Source organism: Pelodiscus sinensis, chromosome 4, assembly GCF_052426305.1.
Source record: "Pelodiscus sinensis isolate ZL-2025 chromosome 4, ASM5242630v1, whole genome shotgun sequence".
NCBI classification, from domain to species: Eukaryota; Metazoa; Chordata; order Testudines; family Trionychidae; genus Pelodiscus; species Pelodiscus sinensis.
The window spans coordinates 128,221,558-128,248,501 of NC_143055.1; the positions used below are offsets into that span (position 1 = coordinate 128,221,558).

The following is a 26,944-nucleotide window of genomic DNA, read 5'->3' on the forward strand; positions in this document are numbered from 1 at the left end:
GCCCTGCAGACAGATGGCGAATAACTCCCCACTGCTATCCATTTCCTCACATTTTTAAACAAATTCCTACAGCAGGGGCGGGGAACCTTTTTTTGGGTTGGGGGCCACTGACCCACAGAAAAAAAAGTGTGTGGGCGGGTGCACACAAACGGTCAGAAAAACCCCCTCAGTAATGTGGCCCTCGAATCAGAAGGAAAAAGACACTCACCACATTCCCCTCCCACAGGAGGCCCGGCCTAGTGGATTGTGTCTGCTCCAGCCCCATGGCAAGGGGTGTGTGTGTGTGTTGAGGGGGAAAAGGGGGCTGGAGCACCAGTGCAGGCTCCCCAACGCCGGGGGGCCCCTGAGCTTTGGGGGTTGGATCCAGGCAAGCCGGGGGCCACATCTGGCCCGGGCCAGAGGTTCCCCATCCCTGTCTTACAGTGACACTGTGGTGGGATTTATATTCAGCATGAAGAAAACAGCATAGACTGCAAGCAAAAGCATACAATGAGCCAGCGAAGGCTGCTTATGAAATGGGAATGACTGTTTTTCACAGAGGAGCTGAGCTGGTAAAAAAAAAAAAAAAAAAAAAGATGTGTTCTCTTCTCCACAAACACTTCTACATTTTTGGTTCCATATCCCTACACATGCTTGAAGATAAACAAAGAGGCTTCACATAATGCACAGTCAACCTGTGGAACTCCTTGCCAGGGGATGTTGTGAAAACCAGGACTTTAACACTGTTCAAAAAAGAAATACATTCATGGAGGATAGGTCCATCAATGGCTATTAGCCAGGATGGGTAGGACTGGTGCCTGTAGTCTCTGTGGCTATGTCTACACAGCCGTTTTTGCGCAAAAACCCCGTGGAGCGTCCACACCTCAAGCGTGTTTTTGTGCAAGTAAATTTACAGTGAATCGACAGAACAGAAGGCTTTTTGCAGTATAGGTATTCCTCTTTCTACGAGCAATAACTCCTTTTTGCGCAAGAGCTCCCGTGCAAAAAGGTGTGTGTGGACAGGAAACGGGTTTTTTGTGCAAAAACAGCCTATCGAAAGAAGCACAGGTGCTCTGGTTGCCATTAACAGAATGGCCATCAGAGCTTTCTTGCGAGAGAGCGTCCATGCGGTCTGGACGCTCTCTTGCACAAAAGCGCGTCACTTTTGTGACGTGCTTTTGCAGTGTGGACACGCTCTTGCGCAAGATGTTTTTGCGGAAGGTCTCTTCCGCAAAAAGCTTCTTGCGCAAGAAACCTGCAGTCTAGACGTAGCCTGTTTGTTGGAAGCTGGGAATGAGACAGGGGATGGTTACTTGATAATTCCCTGTTTTGTTCATTCTCTCTGGGGTAACTGGCATTGGCCACTGTTGGAAGGCAGTACATTGGGGTTGATGGACTTCTGGTCTGACCCAGTCTGGCTCTTCTTATGTTCTTATGCTCTCCTGAATCAGGGTTTAAGAGTAAACATTTCAAAAGTGCCTAATTGCTTTAGGAACCTAAGTCCTATTTTCAAAAGCCTAAAGCACTTTTAAAAAAGTAGGAGTTAGGCTCCTAAATCATTCAGGACACTTTTGAAAGTGTTGCTCTTACTACGTCCCTCATCAGTATGAATTGAAGTATATGCGTAAGTGATTTCCTGAACTGGGGTCTATTACACATCTGCATTTGTTTATCGTCTTCCTAGCACTAGTCCCGCTGTTCACACCATTTGGGACCTTTAGTGTCACTAATGCACCCATGGGAAAAAAGCACAACAAGCCAACAGGAAAAATAAAAATAAAAGGTCTCAGGATTTGTGCCCTGACACAGAGAGCAGCTCGATAAACAGGAGCTGGAACAACTGGTTTCCAGATTGCCATCATAAAGTACCTTTTGGCAGCGGGGGGAAAAATCTCTTTGCTTTGTGCTTTCCCCCTCTGGAATCCTGTTTATTTTTGTTCCTGCTCTGAAATACACCATCAGACAGCATCGGCTTTGCTTTTTGGCTTTTACAACACATCTTTCTTATGGGAATGTCCTCTTGCTGAACATGAAGGCTGTGTCTACACTGGCCACTTATTCCGGAAAATCAGCCGCTTTTCTGGAATAACTTGCCAGCTGTCTACACTGGCCCTTGAATTTCCGGAAAAGCACTGACGATCTAATGTAAAATTATCAGTGTTTTTCTGGAAAAACTATGCTGCTCCCGTTTGGGCAAAAGTCCTTTTCCGGAAAACTCTTCTGGAAAAGGGCCAGTGTAGACAGCACAGTAGTGTTTTCCGCAAAAAAACCCCGATCGCGAAAATGACGATCGGGGCTTTTTTGCGGAAAAGCGCGTCTACATTGGCACGGACGCTTTTCCGCAAAAAGTGCTTTTCCGGAGAAGCATCCTGCCAATGTAGACGCGCTTTTTCCGGAAATACTTATAACGGAAAAATGTTCCGTTTTAAGCATTTCCGGAAAAGGGTGCCAGTGTAGACGTAGCCGAAATGTTTCACAATTGACAATGGTTGTCATAAGGTTATGTAGATGGGCCTGTTGTCCCTTCTAGCCATTCGATATTTAGGTGATGGTTTTAATGCTCTCTGTTGAAAAAGTAGTGCAAGGACTGAGGCTATGTCTAGACTACAGGCTTTTCAGAACAAGCTTTTTTCAGAAGAGATCTTCTGAAAAAACTTCTTCCGAAAGAGAGCATCCACACTGCAAAAGTGCATCGAAAAAGCGATATGCATTTTCAAAAGAGAGCATCCAGACTGAATGGATGCTCTCTCGCTTGTAGGTTGTGATTACTATGGACAGACTGGCCACCAGGGCACCTGTCTGCTTTTTCCTCTTTCCTCTTCTATCGAAAGAACTCAGTCTTCCCCATCCACACACGCCTTTTTCCGAAAGAGCTCTTTTGCAAAAAGGCTTCTTCCTCGTAGAATAAGGATTATCAATGCCGGAAAACCCCCTCTGTTCTTTCAATTTTCTTGTGGAAGAATGCGATTACAGTGTGGACGTTCCTCAAGTTTTGTCGGAAAAACGGCTGTTTTTCTGACAAAACTCTGTAGTGTGGCTATACCCTGAGGCATTTCGAGATGGGAGATTTCAGATAGACTGTAGGGTAGGGTTAGAAAGGACAGACTCCCACTCCTGGTGCATTTCAAAGCACTCCACTTGCTAGCTTCAATCCTCATTCGGATTCATTCTGTTATATACTACAGTATCACAACTGGGTATTTTGACAGCACTGGCAGTTCCAGATCTAGATTTGATGCTCCTGTTTTAAAACTTGGGCTTACGCAGACAGCTAGGAAACATTTTTAGAAAGAATTCTGCCTCTAGAACTTCCGTGTTGTGTTTTTGCTCCAGCTCTCTCTCTTTCCACTATAGGACCCTATATGGAAACTAGTGGGATGAATCAGCCCAGCTCCTCTGATCTTGGTGATGTCAATAGAGCTAAATTGATTTACACCAGCTGAGTAGCTGACCCGGGATCTTGCTTTCTTCTCCCTTGTTTTATTTGCTGCCACTCAAGTCCGTCAGCCTCCCGCGGCATTTGTGACGTCATCATCATTTTCACAACAACCGGCTGGGAGAAGAGAATATTGGTCCGGATTCTCCTTTGCAACTGGATTGTAGGGGGATCTTCCAGAGGTGAAAAGTCAATTTAACAGCTCCTAAAGCATACCCCTCTCTCCCTGCAGGCAGCTGTCAACCATTCCAGACCACAGTCCTTCCTAGAGTCTGATTTGCCATGTGTATCCCCCAGACCCATTTCACTTAACACTTACACAATCAGACATACAAATCCCAAAGCACCACAGCATACTACGACTGAAAAATTCCTTACTTTCTTGTTGTTAACCCCATAACTGTAAAATATATCAATCAGAATATAAACATTGTACTTGCATTTCCATGTGTTGCCAACAGAGCAGTGTAAACAAATGACCGCCTGTGAAATTTTAGTTTGCACTGGCCTCGTTTGTGCTTTGTCTGGAGACTGTTGCAATTCCAGGCAAAGATCTAGCTGAGTTGATCTGGAAGACCCATGAGGACCCCCAGGCACATCTCAGGTTGAGAAGCACTAGAAAGGGGTACAGGGTAGGGATTCCCCGCACCCATGCTGTTGCAATAGCTTTTTGGGGTCACTGGAGCCCCTGCACCTTTTTAGAGCTGTGCTCTGCGCGTCTGAGCTAGAGTTAATCCTCTAGACGGAGGATTTCAGACAAGGAGTAAACAGCAGGAGCACATGTGCTCTTAAAAACAGGACACAGACACCCTTCCCCCAAGCACATACCCCTAGGCTGTGTCTATATTGGCTTCCCTTTCCGGAAAAGGGATGCTAATGAGACACATCGCAATTGCAAATCCGCAGGGGATTTAAATATCCCCCGCGGCATTTGCATTTACATGGCTGCCGCTTTTTTCCGGCTTGGGGATAAGCCGGAGAAAAGCGCCAGTCTAGACGTGATTCTCCGGAAAAGAAGCCCTTTTCCGGAGGATCTCTTACTTGAAAGTAGGAATAAGAGATCCTCTGGAAAAGGGCTTATTTTCTGGAGAATCACGTCTACACTGGCGCTTTTCTCCGGATTATCCCCAAGATGGAAAAAAGCAGCAGCCATGTAAATGCAAATGCCACGGGGGGTATTTAAATCCTCCGCGGATTTGCAATTGCGATGTGTCTCATTAGCATCCCTTTTCTGGAAAGGGGTGCCAATGTAGACACAGCCCTAGTGTTAAGAGAGCAGGAGGAAGAGCAATACAGAAGGGCTGTGCTATGCTGCTGGCAGGCACGTCAAAGTGCACCAGGCAACTTCAAACAGAGCACACGGTCCATATCCCACGGCACATTTAACCTGAGTGCCAAGCTAGCATCATAACCTCCCTCTCCCTCAGCCCATGGAGCCTTCTGCCTCTGAACAGCAACCCAACAACGTTCATACCTGGTGTTTCTTGTCGGCTGTCGGAGAGGACCTGGAGCGCACGTGCACCGGGACTGACTGGTGGTCAGATCGATCAAGCAAGTCTTCAGCAGACACCGATTTCCCAGATTTCCCAGGTAACGAGGGGTTTTCGAAGGCCCGTTCCTCCATCCTGTAGAGGACTTGGCCACGCGAGCCACGCTGACCAGCCTGAGAGCTTCTCAGGGGCTCCAGTTTGGCTCGGTAATCTCGGCGTTTGTCTGTGTGAAAGTGGCTTGCAAAGGAATTGCTGCTGATGCCTTCCTGGTGCCCTTTCTTTGGCTCAAACCCGTTGAGATCAAAGCAGCCCGTGAGCCCGGGAGGGAGGGTGGAGGAGACCCGGCCTGTTCTAGAGACCTGGTCTAGTGACTCTCTCCGGCGGTAATGCTTCTGATCCTGGAGCGAATTCATGCTGGAGGCGGAGGAGAGGCTCTGGCTGTCCAGGCCACTGGCTTGCAGGCAGGAGCTTTGGGAGGGCTCTCTCAGGACCCCAGCATCTTGAGAAGGCCGCTTCCCCGTTTTGCGTTCGATGTAGTCCGCGAGCGCGTTCTGCTGCAGCTGCTTCAGCTCCGGCTTGGACAGGTTGATGGTAGAGCGAGCTTTGCTCTCCTGCTCAAAGATCTTGCGCCGGTCGGCCACTGTGTTCTCCGGGAAGATGAAATGAAGGCCTTTCTTTTGTGGGGAGACGGACGAGGGCTCGTGGTCTGAGATGCCCACTTGGTTTATTTTCTCTGGCTCGGAGTAGGACCTTTTCTTCTGCTCCGCCGTCAGCCTCCTCCTGCCTCCGATGCGGGACACGTGCTGCAGCCCTGCAGGGCTCTCCTGCTCCATGTAGTCCAAGGTCGGGAGGTTGGTCTGCGTAGGAGTGATGCTGTGTCTCTCCTTGGGGACGTGAGGGGAGGTGGCAGTGCTCCTCATCCCACTGTGGGCCGAGGCTGGCCTCTGGGCACTCCTCTTGGGTTTGCTCCCAAAGGGCGGTCCGATGTCAAGGTCTTTGCGCCTGAACGACGTGGCTCTGAGGACCTTGGACTGAGCATCTTTAATGCTGTTTCTGTAGTCCCTGCTGAAGGAGGTCTCCAGCTGTGAGCCAGGAGCACCTTGGACGTGATCCCTCCACAGGATTTCCTTCTCTGGCTCAGACATCAGCTGGAACGTGCTTCTGCTCCTTGTCAGAGCGTAGCACTCGCTCTGCTGGGCCGGGCTTGCTGCGGCCACCATCTGCTGCTCCACGAGGCGCCAATCGCACTCCTCAAGCTTCGGGCTGCTGTTCCTGCTGGCCTGCTGCACGCACGGCGGCTTCTCAGAGCCCACGCCCGGGTCGCCGAGTGGCTGGCTGTGCTCCTGGGCGCTGGACTTGCTCCATACATCCTCTGTGCTGTGAAGAGAGCACCTGGCACCGGGGGGTTGGCTGGGCCGACTGGGTCCATAGTTCTGACCAAAGCTGGGCACACTCATGCCCTGGGGCCTCTGACTGCCGTGCTCACGCTGCTCTATCTTGCTGACCTTCTCCAGCACGGAACAGTGGGGCTTGCTGGAATCCAGCTTCCTGGGCTGGAGGCTTTGGGCACTGCCGGAGCTTAGCCGGCTCCTGCTGACATCGGAGGCCTTTGGGTGCTGCAGAGAAGGGGGCTCCTCGTACATCGGCTCAGCACCATGGAAAGGGGCCGTGCTGGCAGGTTCATCCTTGCGCTGGACGAGGGCCTGCCTGTCCAAATCGTTCCTCTGCTCACAGCCCTGCCCTCTTTGGTCCTTCTCTGCTTTATTACCGCGAGCCGGGAAGGACAGTTTGGCATCCGAATCGCCCTCGCACGGTTGCATCTCCTTCAGCTCCAGGCTGTTCTGCATGGGCGAAAAGCCCAGCTGCTTGGCCCTACTGTAAGGCCCCTGATTGTGGTCTCTCTCGCTTCTTTGCAGGTTAGCATTTTTGTCCTCCTGCAACTCGGCCAGCCAGTACTCCTTGGGCTGGTAGAGAGCTTTGCTTTCACTGGCCTCCCTCCAGCAGGCCTGCGGGGGCTGGGAATTGTGGTTCAAGTGCTGGGCATTGCTCGTGCCGATGCCATGCGATGTCACCCCAAGGGAGCCTGACTTGTCCTTTTGGGAAGGGGTCGAATGGACGTCCAGGCTCAATGGGCCATGAGGTCTGTACTGAATGAATTTCGTGGCTGCTTCTGGCTTTTTCTCCGCAGCCGGTGGCCCGTGGTCTGGACGATAGAAGACGGACAGTCTGTTTCCATTCTCGTCCATGCCGGAGTGGCTGCAGGCCTGCTCACACGTGGCCGGGAGGGGTGGAGCATATCCGCTCTCTTTGGCCAGAGCTGGATAAAGCATCCCATTATTGTTTGCCAAAGAGTGGGGCACCTGGGCAAAGTGTGGTTCGGGGGAAGGTACGGGGTAGATGCCGGTAGGCAGCAAAGGCTGTCCTGGCTGGCTGGCCTGGGAATAGCTCTGCTTAGGTTTCACTTTGGGGCTGCTCTCGGGGCTCTTCTCCACCACAGTGTGCAGCTGCCCTTCCACAAACACGGGTTTCAGCAGCTGTCCCTTCCCCAGGGAGCCAGTGCCGGTGGGCGGAGGCCAGGCTCCCTTTGGCTGAGCGCGACACGGCTTATGTGGATCGAGGCTGGACCAGGAGCTGGGCCTCTCGTGGTGCCTTATTGCGGCATAGCTGTCGCTGCGCGTTGGGGGATGGGGGGCCCCCTTGGGGTGCTGACCCTCACTGTCGGAGGAGCTCCTCTTTTGTTGGCCCCAGAAGGGGACTCCGCTGTACCGGCTGTAACCAGGCAACCTGCTGTAGCTGCGGCCTTCTGTCTGCGCCCGGCCCTCCGGACGCAGCGCGGAGGAGTTCACCTCGTACTCCTCAGAGACCCTTCGCTGGGCGTCGTAGACCGTCTTGACGTACCTGATGTCGGCCTGCCTCATCTCCTCCTGCGGGCTGCCTCGGGAGTAGACGTTGTCCATGGAGAAGGAGCGCTCCTTGCAGAAGGCAGGCGCCGGGCACTCGGGGATGCTGGAGTTGGTGGAGAAGGAGCTGTAGGCGGAGTCCCTCTTGCTGTGGAGTTGGGCAAGCTGGTCGATGCTGTTGGTGGACTTGGCCGGGGAGAGGTGGCAAGGGTGATAGCCAGAGGGAGTGTGGTCCAAGGTCTCCATGCTGCCCCACGAGCTGTACTGGTCAGGGCTTCTCCTCAGATAGCCATGGTCATAGCCAGAGAGATCGCTTGTCGAGGAACTAGTGGGAGAGAGAGAAGGGAAAAATCGACTGTGAGCAAGAGAGGCGCGCGCTGGCTTATAAACAAGCTCAGAGGCAAGATGTTTAGTTTTTAGAGGAACAGACGAAAACCCATATTTGGGCCTGACTGTTCCCTGTCTGCAGTCATCTTGGTTTACTAAGAGAAATTGCTTGACATTGCACCACATGTCTCCGATTTATCACCCCGGGGCGGGAGGGAGAAGAAAGACGGAAGCCTAGCGTGAGCTATGGAGCCAGGGAAATCTGCCCCACCCATCCAACCCATGCAAAGCATTTAAACATTAAAAATAAATGCAGATGCCAGAGCGGGAAAGAGCAAGGAACAGGAGCGGCTTACTGGGGGGAGGAATTGAATCTCTTTTTTTTCCCCATTTTGTTTCTTTTTATGGAGTGGAAGGCTACACCCTGGCAGTCTTCCTGGAAACTCAAACTGTAGCAGAGAAGTTTTGTTTGCTGTGAGAAAACTAAACAGACAAGACAGAAAGGAGATGGGGGCATGTGGGTGTGGGAAGGAAACAACCGTAGTTTTCGATAACGCCCCGGGAAGTCTTTACAGACCCACCTTGCGTGTAGCTTAGCAGGCAAGGCTGTTCCCCATTAAGAGATCCACAGAGCACTAGCTAGGTCAGATATAAGTTGGCGGAGGACTCTCTGATGTGGTCCGTGGAAGTCTGTCCAGAAAGAGGACTATTCAGGTACTGTTCTAGTTACTGGGAGGGAGGGAAGTACCGTCCAGGGGTACTTATATTTCTGAAAGTGTTTGTTCACATAGAGGGGAAGGTGGGGAGGGTTTAAATTGCTGGGAGGGTCTTTCTAGACACCCCGCCCCTATTTCACTCCAGCAGGTGTTTCTGAAGAGGGATGTTTGAGGTACCACTTCCCTCCTCTCTGTCCTCAAAGGTCCTATGCCACCCTCCCTCTGGACACAGCTCACCCGGTCGTCCTTTAGTGCTACTGTGAGTGATGGTCGGAAGGAGCTGCCTGGGAGCACTGTGAAGCGGTACCCTAATGACCCTACACAAGGAGCTGGGAATCACTGGCAGCCTGGGCTTTGGTGTGCCGAGAAAAGACACAGGAGGCACCTGGGGCGATTAGCAGTCGCGCCTCAGCTCTGAAATAGCTGCATTTCCTGGACTGCCAGGGTCCAGCTCCTGGTCTAGGGTCGCTCCGCTATAGCTCACGCAAAGCCCTTTCCTGCAGGCACTTCCAAGGAGATTAGAGGGGCTGCGCATCCGCAGCAGCTGGTGAGGCTCATGGGAGTTGGGGACGCCCAGTAGCTATGAAAATGAAGCTCCCCGGTCCCGTGAGGCAGATGGTGTAATGGAAAAGAGCCCCCAGGCTAACATGTCGCCACTGAAGAGCCCACGGTGGCTCGCAAAGCGTGCTCAGACTAACCTCTCCGGGCCCGGCTCCACTGAAGGAGCAAGGCTGTGAAAGGACAGCTCGAAAGAGAGATGGGTGGAGAGGCATAAGGAAAGGCAGAGAGGAGGAGGCTGTCTGCAAAGCAAAGGATAAGCCACGTGTAGGAAGGGGGGCAGAGAGACACATGGACATGGAGCGGAATAACTTCAGTCAAACCTCAGACCAGCCATGTTGATCATGACCAATCATAGAATCCTGCGGCTGGAAGAGACCTCAAGAGGGCACTGAGTTCAGCCCTCTGCCCAAAGCAGGACCAATGCCAACTAAATCAACCCAGCCAGGGCTTTGTCAAGCTGACACTTAAACACCTCTAGGGATGGAGATTCCACCCCCTCCCTAGGTAACCCATTCCAGTGCTTCACCACCCTCCTAGGGAAATAGCTTTTCCTAATATCCAACCTGGACCTCTCCCACCATAACTTGAGACCATTGCTCCTTGTTCTGCCATCCGTCACCACTGAGAACAGCCTCTCTCCATCCTCTTTGGAACCTTCCTTCAGGAAGTTGAAGGCTGCTATCAAATCCCCCCTCACGCTTCTCTTCTGCAGACTAAATAAGCCCAAATCCCTCAGCCTCTCTTCATAGGTCACGTGCTCCAGCCCCCTCATCATTTTGGTCGCCCTCTGCTGGACTCTCTCCAACGCATCCACATCCCTTCTATAGTGAGGAGCCCAGAACTGGACACAATACTCCAGATGTGGCCTCACCAGAGCAGAATAAAGGGGAATAATCACTTCTCTAGATCAGCTGGCAATGCTCCTCTTAACGCTCTCTAACATGCCATTCACCTCCTTGGCTACAAGAGAACCCGGTTGACTCCTATCCAGCTTCTCATCCCCTGTTACCCCCAGGTCCTTTTCTGCCAAACTGCTGCTTAGCCAGTCAGTCCCCAGCCTGTAACAATGCTTGGGGTCCTTCCAACCCAAGGGCAGGACTCTGCACTTGTCCTTGTTGAACCTCATCAGATTTCTTTTGGCCCAAACCTCCTGCTGATCTGCTTTCACATTTTATTTTAGTTGTTTTTTTCAAATGAGACTCTGGGTCTCAGCCCCCGACAGCCAGATTCTCAGCCTGGATCCAGGCCTTCCTCCAAGGGAAGCTGCCACACTGACCACTAGATGCCACTGGTGTCCCTCTTTAAAAACACCTGGAGGAAGAAGCATCCCTGGCAGCCGTGAGTTTGGCTGGAGCTCTCTGCCAGGAACGCAGTTGCTGTGAAGCAAAGCCCCTGGCTATCAGCGGAGTGGGCTACGGGATGATTTGAGCCAAGGGCAGGAGGGGAACACACATTTCTACTGCAGCTCTTGCTTTTGGAACCCTAGCTTGCCTTCTCCTGCCTCTCCCCAGGCTCTAGGGAGCTGGTTCCTGGCTCACATTTGCAGCCCAGTGTTTAAGTTGTACAGAGGCTGAAGCCCGTCGTCTTTCCAGGGGAAATGGAGAGGCTGGAATCTCGTGCATCTCTCCTCAGACTGCCCAGGACTGTTACGGACAAGTGTCCTCTGGATCGTCTTAGAGCAGCCGGAGATCTGTCTGTACAGACTTTGAAAAGAGAATCCCTCCCCCAGGCCGGACCATGGCATGGGCTCTGGTTTGCAGCCTTAAACGATGTCTGGCAGCCTATTCTATTAAGAGAATTAGGGTCCCAGGGTTAGTTTTCTAGGAATGGCAAACCACCGCACTGGCTTAGGAGGGAAACACCCCCCCATAATTCTAACTCTGACCTCTGCAGAAAGCCACTGGCAAACCAGGAAATCCTTTCCTGAACTTCTCACCCTGGGAGGACCAACAGTGATCTCATACTTTTGGCTACAGCGACAACTGCTCACGCGAGTAGCTTGTTACGCGGACAGGTGATGTTTCCATGCTGCCTGAGCTTGTTTCGTCTTTCTTTTTACTTTATTCCACTTTTTTTCCCCTTTCAATGGAGGGCGGGGGGAGAAGGAACAGGGTGGAAAATGTTTGAGAGATGTTTGTGAGGTCTTGAAGATCTAGGAGTATCTCTTGCAGATCCAATTAAGGTCAAGAAATTCAGGGCTAGCCAAACTCATTTTTAAAAGTGTTTTGCCTAACATGAGGTTAAAGGAGTTGCCCAGTCAGAGTAGAGCAGGAAACACAGGGTTTAATCTGCTTTGGAACCATTTTACAAGACTGGGTCTTGGAATTGTAATATCGCAGTAGTAAGATAGGACTTGGCTAGGTCCTCGCTTAGAGTTGGCTAGCTCTTAGTGTTATGCGAGATTTGACTCCAGACTTCCCAACAAGTGTTCCTATAAGCTGAGCCACCAACGTGTTCCTAATCTTTTTGCCATCCATGTGTGGAATGAATTTTTCTATGTGCACTGAGGCACATATGAATGTGCACCACCCATAGACACAAAACCTAGCTCTGCTAATCAGCTGGGAAGCATTTAAATCTTTCCTGAGTGGCCGCACAAGTGCACAGCTTACAGGGAACGCTGCCTCCCAAGAGGGTAGGAATACAGAGCCAGTTTTTTTAAGGGAGATCATCATCAACAGTTTCCATGTAGGCACCTAAACAAAATGCAGCGGGCTGCTTCACCTGGATGCCACCGAGGAGTTGAGAGCTTGTAAAAATCTAGCCCCAATTGTGGGTTGTGAGCACTTTTGAAAATGTGGTCTGTCGTGTATTAGGGGCAAGTGGTTTTGTGTTGCCCTGACACATTGTGTCCCATTTCTTTGTCTCTATATTTAGGCCCTGATCCTGCAATGAGTTCCACATGGACAGCTTCTCAAACTGACATGAAACCCCTTCAAAGTTAACGAGGTTCTGAGGATGATTGTTGGCTCAGGTAGGGCCTTAGCTTAGAAGCCTTGTGGACCTGTCTTATCACATGTAGGTAAATAGATAAATAATGGTAATAATCACAGCAGCCAAATGCTGCAGTCCCAAAGCCTAATGGAACCATTAAGTGTCTTTCAGTTGCTTTCACTGAACTGTATGCCCTTACACACATAAAATTACCACTGAAGTCAACTGGAGTTTGCCTATGTAGAGACTGAATAAGGACTGTAGGATCTGTCTCTTGGCAGTGCAACAAGTGTCTTATCCAAAGCAGATTGCAGCAGGCAGGCAGTTTGATAAGGATGACTGATTTCATTGCTCAGAAAGGGTTCTCTTATGGAGGAGCAGAGCAACTTATTTTCTTGGAATGATGCACTAAACCAAACCACTCTGCTGTTAACCCTCTGAATCTTCAAGTGCATGGTCCAGGGGACATGGCCCTTACCTGGAATGGTAGGTCTGATGCCAGGGAGTGCCAAGCGTGCCCTGAGATATTTGCATCATGCTGGGATCGGGCTGGATCTCGATGAACTTGGTTGAATGCCAGGAATGGGGTCGGCCCACAAGTTCAGCCCGCCTAGGAAGAAAGAGAGCGAATCAAAATATTAGCAACACCCGTCGTTCAGCTCCATTCTCTGGGGTAAGATCTGTGTGAACGGACACTGGCAAATGAACGTCAATGAGCCTCTGTTTGCAGCAACTTTTCAGAAGGGATGGAAAGGGGTAACCAATGAGCCAGTTACCTGGTAAGCATCTGGTGTGCTTACCGGGGTAACTGGTTATCCAGCATCTGGCCCGGCTGGAGCAACCCCCACGCACAGCACGGGGGTTGCTCCAGCCCAGCTGGGCCCACCGCATCACGACACAGCGGCCCTGGTTAACTGGTAAAATATTTTAAGCAGGATTTTACATCCCTACTTTTTCAGTCAGTTAATTTGAAAGGACACCGAGTTATCCACCACGCCTGTCTTATGCACCCACGACAGCAAACAGTCACACCCGGGCGCACATACCCTCATGCCAATACACAACCATCAACACACACGGGGACATGCCGACGGGCCATGGATACAGATGGACACAGTAAGCACCGACACACACGCACATATTGAAAGGTTGTTACCAAGCCCATCGGCTCCTAGTAGAGATGTCTCCTGATGTTTCTTACTTGCAGACATGGGCTCTGATCCAGCATCTGGCCACAGCACTCCAAGCACATGGATCAGCTTGTAGGACCAGGGCTTTATTTGGCAGCAGCTTACTGTGGGATGCTACTTGATAAAAATCCCAGCTTTTTCAAAAATGACTGTGTGTTAAAGCAATGGCGGGCAGAGCTCTCTAAAGAATTAATACCCCGAAAGGGAAAGCGTGGGCAATATTTCAGAGGGTCCTTCAGACTCTTCAGCGCCGATAACTGTCCAGAATGACACATGCCCAACAAGGTCCCATCTGGGACTGGCCCTTTACATCTTCCTTTAGCCAGCCAGCTCTTCCTTCCCAGAGTGTGTCCCAGGCTGCAAATGCTGCCCTGGCACGTCCCACTACACTCACTCTCACGCAATTTGGGGCAAACAACACCATTTGAAAGCAGAGTGGTCGAGGAGAACATCCCAGCCTGGAAATCAGCTCAGTAGTTCAAGGGACCCGAATGGACAGAGAGTCCCAAAGCCTGAGTCTTTTCAGTCTGCTTCCTTTCCTTCTGTGTACAAATCCCCTTTCTTTATTGTCTGTTATTTTGCTAGAGCTGCCATTACTGCAGCAGTCACGCTCTGTGGGCAATACTCAGTCCCAGGCTGAGAGCCAGCACAAGACCTATCTACCACTCACATCCCACAGGAATCCCACCTTGCTAACAGGTGCATCACCTTACAGATAACTCAGCCTGTTCAAGGCAGAGCACCATTTCTCTGCGCCATGCCTCTCTTAAAAGTCTTTGTCGCATGGAGATGTTTACAGATTAGGTACGCATTCCAAATAAACCAAAACACAAATAGCACTAAGTAGACACAGAACAGCTATTTTGAAGATGGGGTCCAGTAGTGCTGCATGAAGCTGTGAAAAAGAAGGTCAAAAGATACTAGACAGTCTAAAAATGCTACGGTCCAGATACACAGCTGGCATAAATTGGTATTTACACCAGCTGACGATCAGGCCCTATGCTCCTCTTAAGGAGAAAGTGCTGAGAAAACGTAGGAAAAATTTCCCAAAGAAAAAAATTATTATTTCAATTTTAAGGGGACCTTTGATCTTGAGTGAAGGGAAGCGATCTGTCCCACCCCTTACACCAGGATCCCATTAATAAGAACTGAATTGAAAATTTAAAAAGGAGGAGCTGAACAAATCAGATTTTACACGTAGGTGTGTTTAAACAGAGCCCTATTGTTCCATCTCTTGCCAAGAAAACAAGGAAGCTGAATGCAGTCGGGTGGGAGGCTGACAGAACTGGATTTGCTAAGTAACTCATGCTGTCGCCTGCTCTTACTCCTGATGTGTCCCTTCATAACACGAAGAGACTTAGGGATTTAAAGGATTTCTTTGTAGTTTCGGTAGAAGTGAAACCTACATTTTCAGTTCTTGCTTACGGAAGCCCATTGTCTGACAGACAGAAATATGTTTTTCCGTGAATCCTTCAGTGGAGGGCTGAAAGAGGAGTTGCACTGCCCACCTCCTCTAAGCCATTAATACTTTAATAGCAATTCAACCCACAATCCTGCAATCACATCATGAGTAAACAAGGAAGCTGTGAATCTAACTCAAAAGACAAGCACTGCCAGCTTAAGCGTGGGGATAGCCTTGCATTGTGTCCACACCTAGGTGTGGCTGAAAATGTGGATTAAGTGTAATAGAATCGTAGCAGAGTTTAAACTAATAATGGTGGTGCATTGGTACACACCTGCTTGTGTTGTGCTAAATCAGGCACACAAGCTCTGCGGAAAATCTGAGACTGCAACATGCGTATCTGCAACATACAAGGTACCAGACTGGCAAGACTAAGGACTTGATCCAACACCTATTAAATTCCCTGTGACTTCACTAGGATTGGGCCCAAAAGTCTACAGCAAATTGTGCAGATGATGTTTTCTGTATAGCAGTGTGTGTGTGTCGCACAACACCATAAGTTCCTGGCATGTGCCTTCTAGCCCAGGAGTGGGCAAGGAGCTTGCTTTTTTGGGTATTTGCACACCTCTAGTTTACTCCAACTAAGGCTGTCCTTAGCGGAAGGAGACTGTAGCATTGAAAAATTACTGGAAACTACTGGATCTGCAGCTATTTACCTCCAATTGTGTATTACAGGGAAGATGATTACATTGAACTCATCAAAGATAAGCAATGGTTTGCCAAAGGCAGGTTTGATTGCAGTCTTGGTGAAAACATTCCATACGTGTGCTTTACTCCAGGGCACAGGTACAAATATAAAATTACTGCAAGAGTAATCATTTTTTAAAATAGCCATAGAAATGGATTTTAAGATCCTGCAACATTGTAAGAACCTGACTCTTATCCTAGATAAACTGACAAAGCTGAACATCTCTCAGGCTATGTCTAGACTACTGACTGGATCGATAGGCAGCGATCGATCCAGCGGGGGTTGATTTGTTGAGGCTAGTATAGACACGATAAACTGACTGCTGGTCCTGCTCAGCTTTGTCTCTGGTACTGTACCTCAACAAGAGGCACAAGGGGAGTCAATGGGAGAGCGTCTCCCATCGACACAGTGCAACAAAGACACCACAGTCAGTAGATCTAAGTATGTCAACTTCAGCTATGTTATTTATGTAGCTGAAGTTGTGTGACTTAGATGGCTCTCCCATGATAATGCAGACCAGACCAAAATATTGCAGTTCATTTCTGACTCAAGATAAACAATGAGCCAGATTCTCAGCTGGTGTAAATCACTGAAGCTCCATTGACAATGAAGCCAGGCCATTGTATGGAAATCAAGGATCCAGCCCAGAAAGTATTTCTAAAGGCAAAACTGCTGATCTGCATTACTCATCAGATGACTCTATATTTGTTTAAGATCTACCCCTGTCCCACTCCTATTTAAATGTTAGGATACTCCATCACAACACTGATAGCAAATCCTCAGCATCTGAAAGTTTAGGACCCTGGTGATTGTAAGCCGTACGCTGCCAGGGTTTGTGGATGGCAGGGTTTGACAGGATGCATGAAAGATATGTTTATAGTGAGATTTTGAAAGCCACCTAAAGGACTTGGATGAATTGGGCATTCAAGCCAATTAGGCATTTTTGCAAATCTATTAAACTCCGTACAGAAGCAAGATCTGCACTAGGAATGTTAAACATGTTTTTTTTGTCAACGTGTAACCACTTAATTTTTTAGCGTTTCCATGCAGTGGGGCAGGTGGGGAGTTCCTACCTGCTCCCCCACCTCCTGCGCTGCTGCCTCTTAAAAGCTGGCTCCCCACGGGCACCGGCTCCCACCTCCCCCCCTTGCTGCCTCTGATACAGCGGCAGCAAGGGGTGTGTGCATGTAACCATTAAGATTAAGTGATGAGCCCAGGCTTATTGGTTAATCATGTAACTGAGTACACGCTAACATCCCTAGTCCACACTAGTGGATCTCAGTGCAGGACTGGGATCTAACAGGGCTTGTCTACAAAACATTTGGGAACAAGTTTCCTTGCCTGGGACAACAGCAGCCCCTAATCTCCAGGCTTCAATGCCTGGGCTTCAGTCTAAGCCGCAAGATCAAAACACTGTCTACACCACTATTTTTAGAGAGCTTAGCACAAATCTTGCTGTGGGCAGGATGGCTCTCTCTAAAGAGCTGTGATGACCCCCCCTACAGACTGTCAGGGGAGCAGTGACTCTGATTAGACACAAAAGGCTGTTGAATTCAGCAGGCAATCAAGGAAAATGCATTGGGGAATCGCTAATCTCTTCCTATTACTGTTATTTTAAGTGTTCCTAATTCTAGTAGTTTCGTTTTCAGACAGAAATGGGCATATCACGTTAGAGTTCTTTTACCACTTTCTGGCCAAGGTCTGAGGCAAACTTAATTTTAGCCACTGCAACCAGTGTCTCTTTAATGATGTTTTCATGCCTGCTCTGTGAATGGAATGAAATCTAAAGAAAATGCATTTTAAATCTGTCAACAGTTTAACTGAAACGCTGAACACCCTTTAGCTTGTGTTTCAACTTTAAAAACATAGCTCTGCCTACAAAACAATTCATCCTAATTAGCACACTCATTCAAATCTCTACACACAAGTGTTCAGAAAATGCACACAAAAGCTCGTGTCAATATGTCCACGTTTATGAAAACGGGCACCCCGAGCTCTTTCAGTTTCTGGTCTCTTTATACTTTCCCAGTAACATTTTAGGATGCAGTTCACCGTTTATAAACCTGGACCAAAATGAAATGATAATCCCCTACAGTCAGGGCCGGTCCGAGCCATTCGTGCACCTTGGGCCCTGGGAGCGCAGCGCATGCGGGGCCCCATCCCCAGGTGCCCGGCGCACATGCGGCCTCACCCCCGGTTGGTCCAGCAGCCCTGCACAGCGCCTCCTACAATGGGGTTCCCCGGGCAGTAGCCCGGTCAGCTCATAGCTTGGGCCAGCTCTGCCTACAGTACCGGGATTTCTCTTCCTCTTATGTCACGCACCAGCCTCATGATCAGGGGTGGGCAAAATACGGTGTCTGGGCTGAATCCAGCCTGCCAAACCTTCAGATTGATGCCCACCACCAACCCTTGGCAAGCTCCCTGCTGGCTATGCCCCCACACGTTGCTCCAAATCCATCACAATCTTGCAGCTTCCATTGGACAAAAACTGGCCAATGGGAGCTGCCTGGGTCATGCTTGTGGTCCAGGGGCATGCACGGCAGTGCAGGGGCGCACCTACAGCAGCGTGCAGAGTGCGGCAGGCAGGGAGGCTGCATGAGAGTCCTGCTGGGCTGCTGGCTGGGAGCTGCCTAGGATAAGTGCATCCTGGGCAGAGCCTGCCTCTGGCATCCTCCCTCCAACTCCCTGCCCCAGGTCACAACCAAAACACCTGCACCCCTTGCTCTACCCCTTGTCACAATTCCTTCCCAGACCCTGCACCTCTTCTGGACCCCAGTCCCTGCCCCAGGTCACAACCGCCTCCTTTACCCAACCTCCATCCCAGACCCCAGACCCTCTTCTACACCCCAATCCTATACCCCAAACTCTCTTCTGCACCCCACCTCCATCCCAGGCCCTGCACTTCCTCCATTAACACCATGTAAGAGTGCAGCCCTTGACCACTTTCCAAATTCTTGGAGTGGCCCAATCAAAAATGATTGTGCACGCCTGCTCAAGATCAATGCAACTATTTGTGGGCAGCCTTTATAATTTAGCGATGTACTTGCATTGGGGAGGAAGAACAGCACAAAGAACCGTGCACACAGACTTTGGACCAGATTCACATGAACACTCCAGTTGCTTTGTCCTGCTCTGAGATGCAAAGCCCCGCACATCCAGTTTAGCCGCACACTTAAGACTGGTTTTCTGGCCGCTCTGCATCAGCAGAACAGCACAAAGCAACGGGAGCAGACAGGTGAATCTGGCTGTTAACTACATAGAATCGTTGGACTGGAAGGGACCTCGAGAGGTCATCTAGTCAGGTCCCTCGCATGAAAGGCATTATCTAGATCAGTGGTTCTCAACCTGTGGGTCAGGACCCCATTTTAATGAGGTTTCTAGGGTAGCTTGAACTTGCTGGAGCTCATGGCCAAAGCCAGAGAGCTGCTGCCCTAGGCGGTGGGGCTCAGGTTACAGGCCCCCTGTGCATAGGCGCTGGTATTAGGGGCGTGGGAGGTGCTACAGTGCCCCCTGGCTTGAAGTGGTTTCCATTATATACAGGGATTAGTTTGGTTCAATGGCTCTCAGCAGCCCCACTGTAGAAATGGTTCTAGTCCCCTGCTTCTATCTCGGGCTCAAGTGCTTGGGCTTTGACTTCCCCCACCTGGGGGAGCAGGGCTCAGACAGACTCAGGTTTCACTACCCCCCACGCCCGCCCTGGAGCTGGGTTGCAATTTTCATTATCAGAAGGGGGGACACAGTGCAATGAAGTTTGAAATCTAGACCATCCCTGAGGGGTGTGTGTCTAACCTGCTCCTACAAACCTCCAGGCAATTTATTCCCATACTTAGCCTCCCTGACAGTGAGGAAGTTTTTCCTAATGCCCAACTTAAACCTCATTGCTGCACTTTAAGCCCATTGCACCTTGTCCAATCCTCAATGGTTAACAAGACCAACTATTCTCCCTTCTTTTTGTAACCCCCATTGCAGGCCTGATTCTCCTCTCACATCCTTTTTAACACTAGTGTTCAGTTCACATCACTGTGCGTTTCATCTGACTTCGATCAAGGTGAAGTGAAAATCAAGCCCAGTTGTTATTTCATTTTGACCGAGCTCCTGATCAAAAGGGAGAGGGGAGGGGAATATCCTATTTAGGGTGCTGATTTAGTGAAAAGAAATAAAGCATACCCGGGAGAAAGGTGTTTGGTTTTACCATTTTAAAAACAAATAGAAAACAAAAACAGCAACGGAAAAAAGCAACAGTGAGAAAATTAAATACACTTGCTTTTATTATTGTGTTGAAGATTACTGTGATTTAGAGTTTATCTTGCATTATGGAGCTATTTGAGTTAGCCAGGAACAGTTCCTCAACTGTTATATATGCCTATTCCTTTTATAGTACGAAGATATGGATACTGTGGATCAGACCTAAGGACTTCACTTACAACAAGTATGGGATTTAGTCACTGTGGGTACGTCTACACTTGCACCCTAGTTCGAACTAGGGATGCAAATGTAGGCAATCGAAATTGCTAATGAAGTGGGGATTTAAATATCCCACGCTTCATTAGCATAATCTCACCCGCGCGCTATTCCGCTCGCCAGCTGATTCGAACCAGGAAGTGCGCTCTGGGCCGCAGTAGTTTGAATCACACCCCTTGGTTCGAACTAACGTTACTCCTCAAAAAATAGGAGTTAGTTCGAAAAAAGGGGTTTGATTCGAACTACCGCAGCCTGAAGTGCACTTCCTGGTTTGAATCACCTGGCGATCAGAATAGCGCACGGGTGAGATTATGCTAATGAAGTGTGGGATATTTAAATCCCCGCTTCGTTAGCAATTTTAGTCGCCCATATTTGCATCCTTAGTTCGAACTAGGGTGCAAGTGTAGATGTACCCTGTTTGACACATCCAGGGATTTATTAGTAAAATTCCTCCTATTGTGAGGAAGTTACACAAAGCTCTTGAAGGTACGGACCACATATATATGAAAACCACAGACAAATAATATGGATGAGAGGATGGAAAAATATATGTCCTGAATGTGAAGGTTTTGAACGTGTATGAATGGACCAGGATCCCGAACTGCTTTAAATCAGCGTAACTCCACTGGAGGTAATGCTCATTTATAAGCGGTTGAGAATCTGACCGTCATAGACTAAGTGGAAGAAAATAGATCTGTCGCAACCTCAGGAGTTCCCCCCACAAATAAATCACAGAACACAACACGGCTGCAGAGCTGTGGAGAGGGTTCTATGCTGCTGCTGTTCATCAGAAAGTTGGTTAAAAGTGGCTGGATTGTCCATTACCCCTCACCCTGGGCAGTATCTCATCCTGGGGCAATACGTACTAGGGATGTGAAATATCGATTATTTGAATAATCAAGTAACCGCATGAATTCTTATCGGTTAGTCGACTATTCTATATCCCCGGGGGTGGGGCTGGCAGCCACTTCGCTCTGGCCTCACTCCTGTGGAGCCCCCTGCCACTCCGCGCTGCTGCCTCTGTATCAGAGGCAGCAGCGTGGGGTGGCAGCAGCCTCTATCTGGGGGGAAAGTCTGAGCTCCTGGACCCAGCATGAGCTGGAATTGAGCCCAGATACCTGCCCACCTGGCTCCTAATACACTTTAAATGCAGAGCCACAGTGGGCTAGGTCCTGAACCTGGTGTGAACCAGGGTTGAGCTGGGTTGCTAGCCAGCCTGCTAAAAAATGTACTGGTGCAGGGAGTGGGGGGTGAATGAATGTAGTCTATAGCATTAACCTATAAGCTTTTGCTTATCAGTTAACTGGTTAATCGACTACACAATTACATCCATAATACATACACAAGAGGCTAAACAATGGGAATCCGGCCCCTAAGCCTCTAAGCTCATCTACAGAGAACATTAACACACAAAGCAAGATGAGTTCCAAAACAGAGATGTTACCTCATAGCAAACATCGGCATTTTTTATAGTAACCCTCTGGCCAAATCAGCATTGCATGGAGAAGGTGCTTTGCACATGGCCCTTTCTCTGTGCTCTCTGTTCTTCTTTCGGCCTCTTTTTAGTTCTCCAGGAGCTCCGTTTTCTGCTGCAGCTGTCCCGTCGGATTTGATTCCAGAGCACTGAGTTTTAGGGAAGTTTCATCAACCAACCATTCCGCTAATATGACTCAAGTTCCAGGGATCCCACCGCAAATCATGCTAGAAGTAATTAACTGCTGAGTGTCACAACGCAACACAAGAAAAAAAGGAGGGGAAGAAAACTGCTGACTACTTCCACTGGGGGGGAAAATGTTTTTATGGCAGAACCCAAGATAAAATCCAAAGTTCCTTTTCAAATGATCTCACCCATAACAACTGCAGCCTCCTCCACACACAAAAACGACACTGTCTGCACAACCCCCACGCTTCTCTATGGGCATCACTGCAAAATGCTGCAGAAAGACCTTGGGAGGGATCTGTACGTTTTGGTGCCATTCTTATCCAGTGTGGAGCAATCATGCAGCATAAAGGTTGCCGTACGTCTATAGCAGCACTGGGGTGCATAACAGATGACGAGAGCAGGGAGAATGGGATCTCGAGTGCACAAAGCAGTCCTTATACCACACCCCTGAATGCCCCTGAATCTCACATTGCAACAGTTCATCAACAGATTGCCAATGGCAATATATTAGGAGAGAATGGATGCCAGGGCCAGCACTGTAAAACTGCCCCATTGTCAGGGGTTTAGAACTTGGCTATACAAATTAATTTCACTTAACAAGGAGAAGAGGTTTAACATTAAGAAGGGGTTCCTGCAAAAGTAGGCATAACTAACAACTGCCTTCCAAGGCACCACATGCACCTGGCTTACCAAATCTCTCACCTGAAATCACAACGGGATGCATTAAGGGGTCAAACCTCCATTTTCAGCTACGAGTCTAAGTAAAGGGAGTTTCTTACATGTCAAGTAATTAATAGGTTTCTCCATCTTTTACGAGGGCTATATTTTGCATTAAGTTACATCCAGGAAAGACCACTGCAGTTCATGGTCCTGTCACAGTGCACAGTGCAGGGGATCTAGGTTTGATTTCAAACTATACATTTTATATGAAGGTAGCCTCCGATTCAGCCATTCACTTAAGCGCACAATTAACTTCAGTCTGTGCTTGTGTCCCATGTAAGTTGATAAAAGTTAAGCGCACACTTAAAATACTTGGTTGGCGCAGGGCTTTGAGTGTTTATTAAATGGAAGGGTTGCCAACAATAGCTAAGAGTCAGGCATAGGGTAAGAAAGCCCTGGGAACATTTCTCAATCATGTCACGCTGCTGTATCTCAGCTGCAATAGCTCTGGCTGTACTAGTCCAAAGTGTCTCTTGAGCAGAGAAAGGCCCCTCAGCAAAATTACACAGACTTTTGAGACACAGGTGAATGTCTAGCGTGAGAGAGCACAAATCCCATCTTCATTCATGAGCAAAGGTAGCTCTGCAGAGATGAAAGACTAGTGCATTCATTCAGTACACGACTGTGGGTGGAATGTTTTCTCCAACTCATAGTTAAATACTGCAACACAAAGAGAGTCCCCTCAGGTTCTTCTGAAGACAAAAAGGGGTTGCAATAAACATTTCAGCCAGGCTGGGCAGGTCAAGAGGGCTGCCAAACTTCTCATAAGATGGTTTACCTTCTTCTAAATGGAGCACCCACTTTGTGGATCTAGGGGGCTGGAGCACATGACTTATGAGGAGAGGCTGAGAGATTTGGGTTTGTTTAGTCCGCAGAGGAGAAGAGTGAGGGGGGATTTGATAGCAGCCTTCAACTTCCTGAAGGGGGGTTCTAAAGAGGACGGAGAGAGGCTGTTCTCAGTAGTGATGGATGGCAGAACAAGGAGCAATGGTCTCAAGTTACAGTGAGGGAGGTCTAGGTTGGATATTTGGAAAAACTATTTCGCTAGGAGGGTGGGGAAGCACTGGAATGGGTTACCTAGAGAGGTGGTGGAATCTCCATCCCTAGAGGTTTTTAAGTCCTGGCTTGACAAGGTCCTGGCTGGGTTGATTTAGTTGGGATTGGTCCTGCTTGGGGCAGGGGGCTGGACTTTATGACCTTCTGAGGTCTCCTCCAGCCCTAGGATTCTAACAGCAGCAGGGGCTTACAAATACAGGCACATGGTAGCATAAATTATATTATAAGATCAAGTTATAAGGTCAACAACACATATTTCTGCGCATCCAGAAATATAATTTATGCTACCATGTGCCGAAAGTGTCCGTCTGCTATGTACATTGGACAAACGTCTCAGACACTTCGCCAAAGGATCAATGCCCACAAAACAGATATTAGACAGGATCACAAAGAAAAAAACAGTTTCTTGCCATTTCAATCAGAAAGGACATTGTCTCAACGACTTGATTACCTGCATCCTGCTTCAAAGGCCTTTTAAGACTACACTTGAAAGAGAATCCTCTGAACTGTCATTCATGCTTAAATTTGACACTTTACACTTAAGTTTGAATAAAGACTCTAATTATCTTACCCATTACAAAGATAGCTTCCCCAATTATCACCTCTAATATCATTAGCTCACAGACATCTACCTCCCCCACAATCCCCTTTCTGTTCTGAAATTTGATTTGTCCTTTTCATATGTGTTCATTTTTTAAAATTGTATCCTTTGGTATATATGGTTGTGACAATTTTCTTCCACTATTTGATCTGAGGAAGTGGTTCTGGCCCACGAAAGCTCATCACCTAATAAACCAGCTTGTTAGTCTTTAAAGTGCTACATAGTCCTGTATTTTGTTTCAGCTACACCAGACCAACATGGCTACATTTCTATCACTATTCTAGGCTAATGTATTTCATACAATCATAGAACACTAGAACTGGAAGGGATCCTAAGAGGTCATCGAGTCCAGTCCCCTATCCTCATGGCAGGACTAAGCACCATCTAGACCAGGGGTGTCCAAACTTTTTTCAAAGAGGGCCAGATTTGATGAAGTGAACATGCGTGAGGGCCGACCATTTTGCCTGACATTCTTTGAACCATTAAAATTAAATGCAAATTAACTATTTTATGCAAAGTTTATTGCAAACGGCAAACGACATAACACCAACTATACATGTTGTGTCCAAATATATTTATAACTGATTTAGACCAACTGACATTAACTGAGATTTTACAATGTATTCATCTCAATTGAAAAAAAAACTTGCCTACACTAATGTGAAGGGTGAAACTGAGATCTGGACTGCAGTACATAGGCTAGGTCTGGTTCAAAGGCAGTCCCTGATCTCAGCAGCTGCGGAGTCCGTCCCTGATCTCAGCAGCTGCGGAGTCCGTCCCTGCACTCTCAGCCCCAAGGTAGAGGGCTTGCAGGGTCAGAGGCGGGCGGAGAGCGCAGGGCACGCTGGCCTCACGGCGGCCCGGGGGCAGGGCGAACCCGTAGCCAAGCGGGGGAGCGGGGCTGCGGACGTGCCCTACATGGTGGACTTTAGGACCGCAGCGGCCGCCATGGACGGCGGCGGCACGGCTGGAAGCGGCGCCAGTCAGAGGAGCGCCGGGGAGCCAGGAGAGGGGGAGGAAGCGGGGGCTGTCCCTGCACTCTCAGCCCCAAAGCAGAGTGCAGGGGCAGGGTTTGGGACCGCGGCGGCGGCGGCGGCGGCGGCCCGAAGCGGCGCGCTGAGCGCGCCAGTTAAAAAAAGCACCGGGGAGCCGGGAGAAGCGGGGGGCCGTATTAAATCCGACCGCGGGCCGCATTTGGCCCGCGGGCCGGACTTTGGACATGCCTGATCTAGACCATTCCTGATAGATTTCTATCCAACCTGCTCTTAAATATCTCCAGAGATGGAGATTCCACAACTTCCTTGGGCAATTTATTTCCCTTTTATCACTCTTGTATACCCCTCTGGCCTGACCCTGGCACACTACACACCAATCAGATGATCTTCATCAAATCATGGCTGACAAATGAATCAAAGAACCTTTGGTGGGTCTAGATTTTCCCAGTACAAGATAATCCATGTGCATGGACTCATGTGCCCATAGAGATGGGTATAACAGTCCACCAGCATGGATCATCCTGCTGAATCAGGGCCCATGCCTGCAATTCAGATAAACAAGGGAAAATCCATTGTCATCAATGGAGCTAGACTGATTTACACCTGATGAGAATCTGGCCCAGAGGTTGTTATATTTCACTGTAGCAATATCCTGGGCACCATTAGAGGGATATATTCTATGTGCATCTACCAAAATGGCAACCAACCCCCAAACCTGAAAATAAATCAACTGCATTGCATATCCCGCTTCATATTTGTATTGGCCCATTGTCATCAATGCAATCCTTGTGCTTTGCTATTAAGCAGAAGGTGAATGAAAACTAAAACACACAGAAAGCCAATTAGGGTTTCTACAGAGTGAAGCCCCAATCCACTCAAAGAGACGTCAATCATAATTAAGGTGCAGTTATGGTTCTCGAAACAGCACACTGGACTAGGCCAATTAGGAAGAAAATCAGCCTTAATAGCCTCAGCTTTATTTCTCTTTACCCTTTCTGGCTTTTTAGATTCACAGAACTCTTCTACGGAGTTTTGGTGCCAGTTGGGAGGAGGCTGTGTTCCTTGCTAGACATTACTGAAGAATATTGAAAACTCACCAGAAAGATTAGTCAAGTCAGTGAAGCATTACTTAGAGTGTCACCAGATCAACATCAGGCCAAGAGGACCTCCCCACAAGGTTTGCGAAAATGGGACAGAACTACAAACACACATTTATTCTTCTGCACATTCTCAAGAAACATTCTTTCACTATCAACAGTGTAGGCAGGTTGAAAAAAGGAACTTCACAAAGCTTAGTAAGACCTGTGAATATACTGCAAGCTGGCTTTTAATCCTGTTTTTTTTTTAAATAATTCAAAATATATTGAGTAGTACACGAAGGGTTATTTCTAATAGACAACTTCTTGCCTTAGGAAATAAATTTACAGTGTCCCCAAGATTTCTAGCTTGTTTGATCTTCAAAGATCAAGGGTCACATTTATCTGCCGCGATCCACAGAGTTCTAGCGGGGACCAGTTTGGTCCCACTTCTTTTGCTGGCCTCATTCCTAGTTCTTAAGACAGGTTTCACTTTTTGCCCTTAGCTGAGAGACTCAAATGCTATTTGTTTACTGTCTTTGACAAGCTACATTTAGGATACCTGAATGGTGCAACATTGAATCTTTATAGCCATGTCACATTGTATTTGTTGTGAAAGCTTTAACACCCCTGTAAATTCACTTTACATTTAGTAGGGCTAGTTTAGACCAGCACTTCGTTTGTGGCAA

The 26,944-nt window shown here is 48.6% G+C and overlaps 1 protein-coding gene across 5 annotated transcripts in view; it reads right to left on the minus strand.

Annotated features, from left to right (window-relative positions):
* Nucleotides 1–26,944, minus strand: part of SHROOM3 (shroom family member 3) — a 232,498-nt gene that overhangs the window by 22,093 nt on the left and 183,461 nt on the right. For all 5 annotated transcript variants that reach the window (XM_089778128.1, XM_006133874.5, XM_006133877.5 and 2 more), the window contains 2 exons: nt 12,822–12,953; nt 4,890–8,130 (listed from right to left, as the gene is read on the minus strand). In XM_089778128.1, the coding sequence (XP_089634254.1) occupies nt 4,890–8,130; nt 12,822–12,953 (3,373 nt within the window). The remainder of the gene's footprint in view (nt 1–4,889; nt 8,131–12,821; nt 12,954–26,944) is intronic.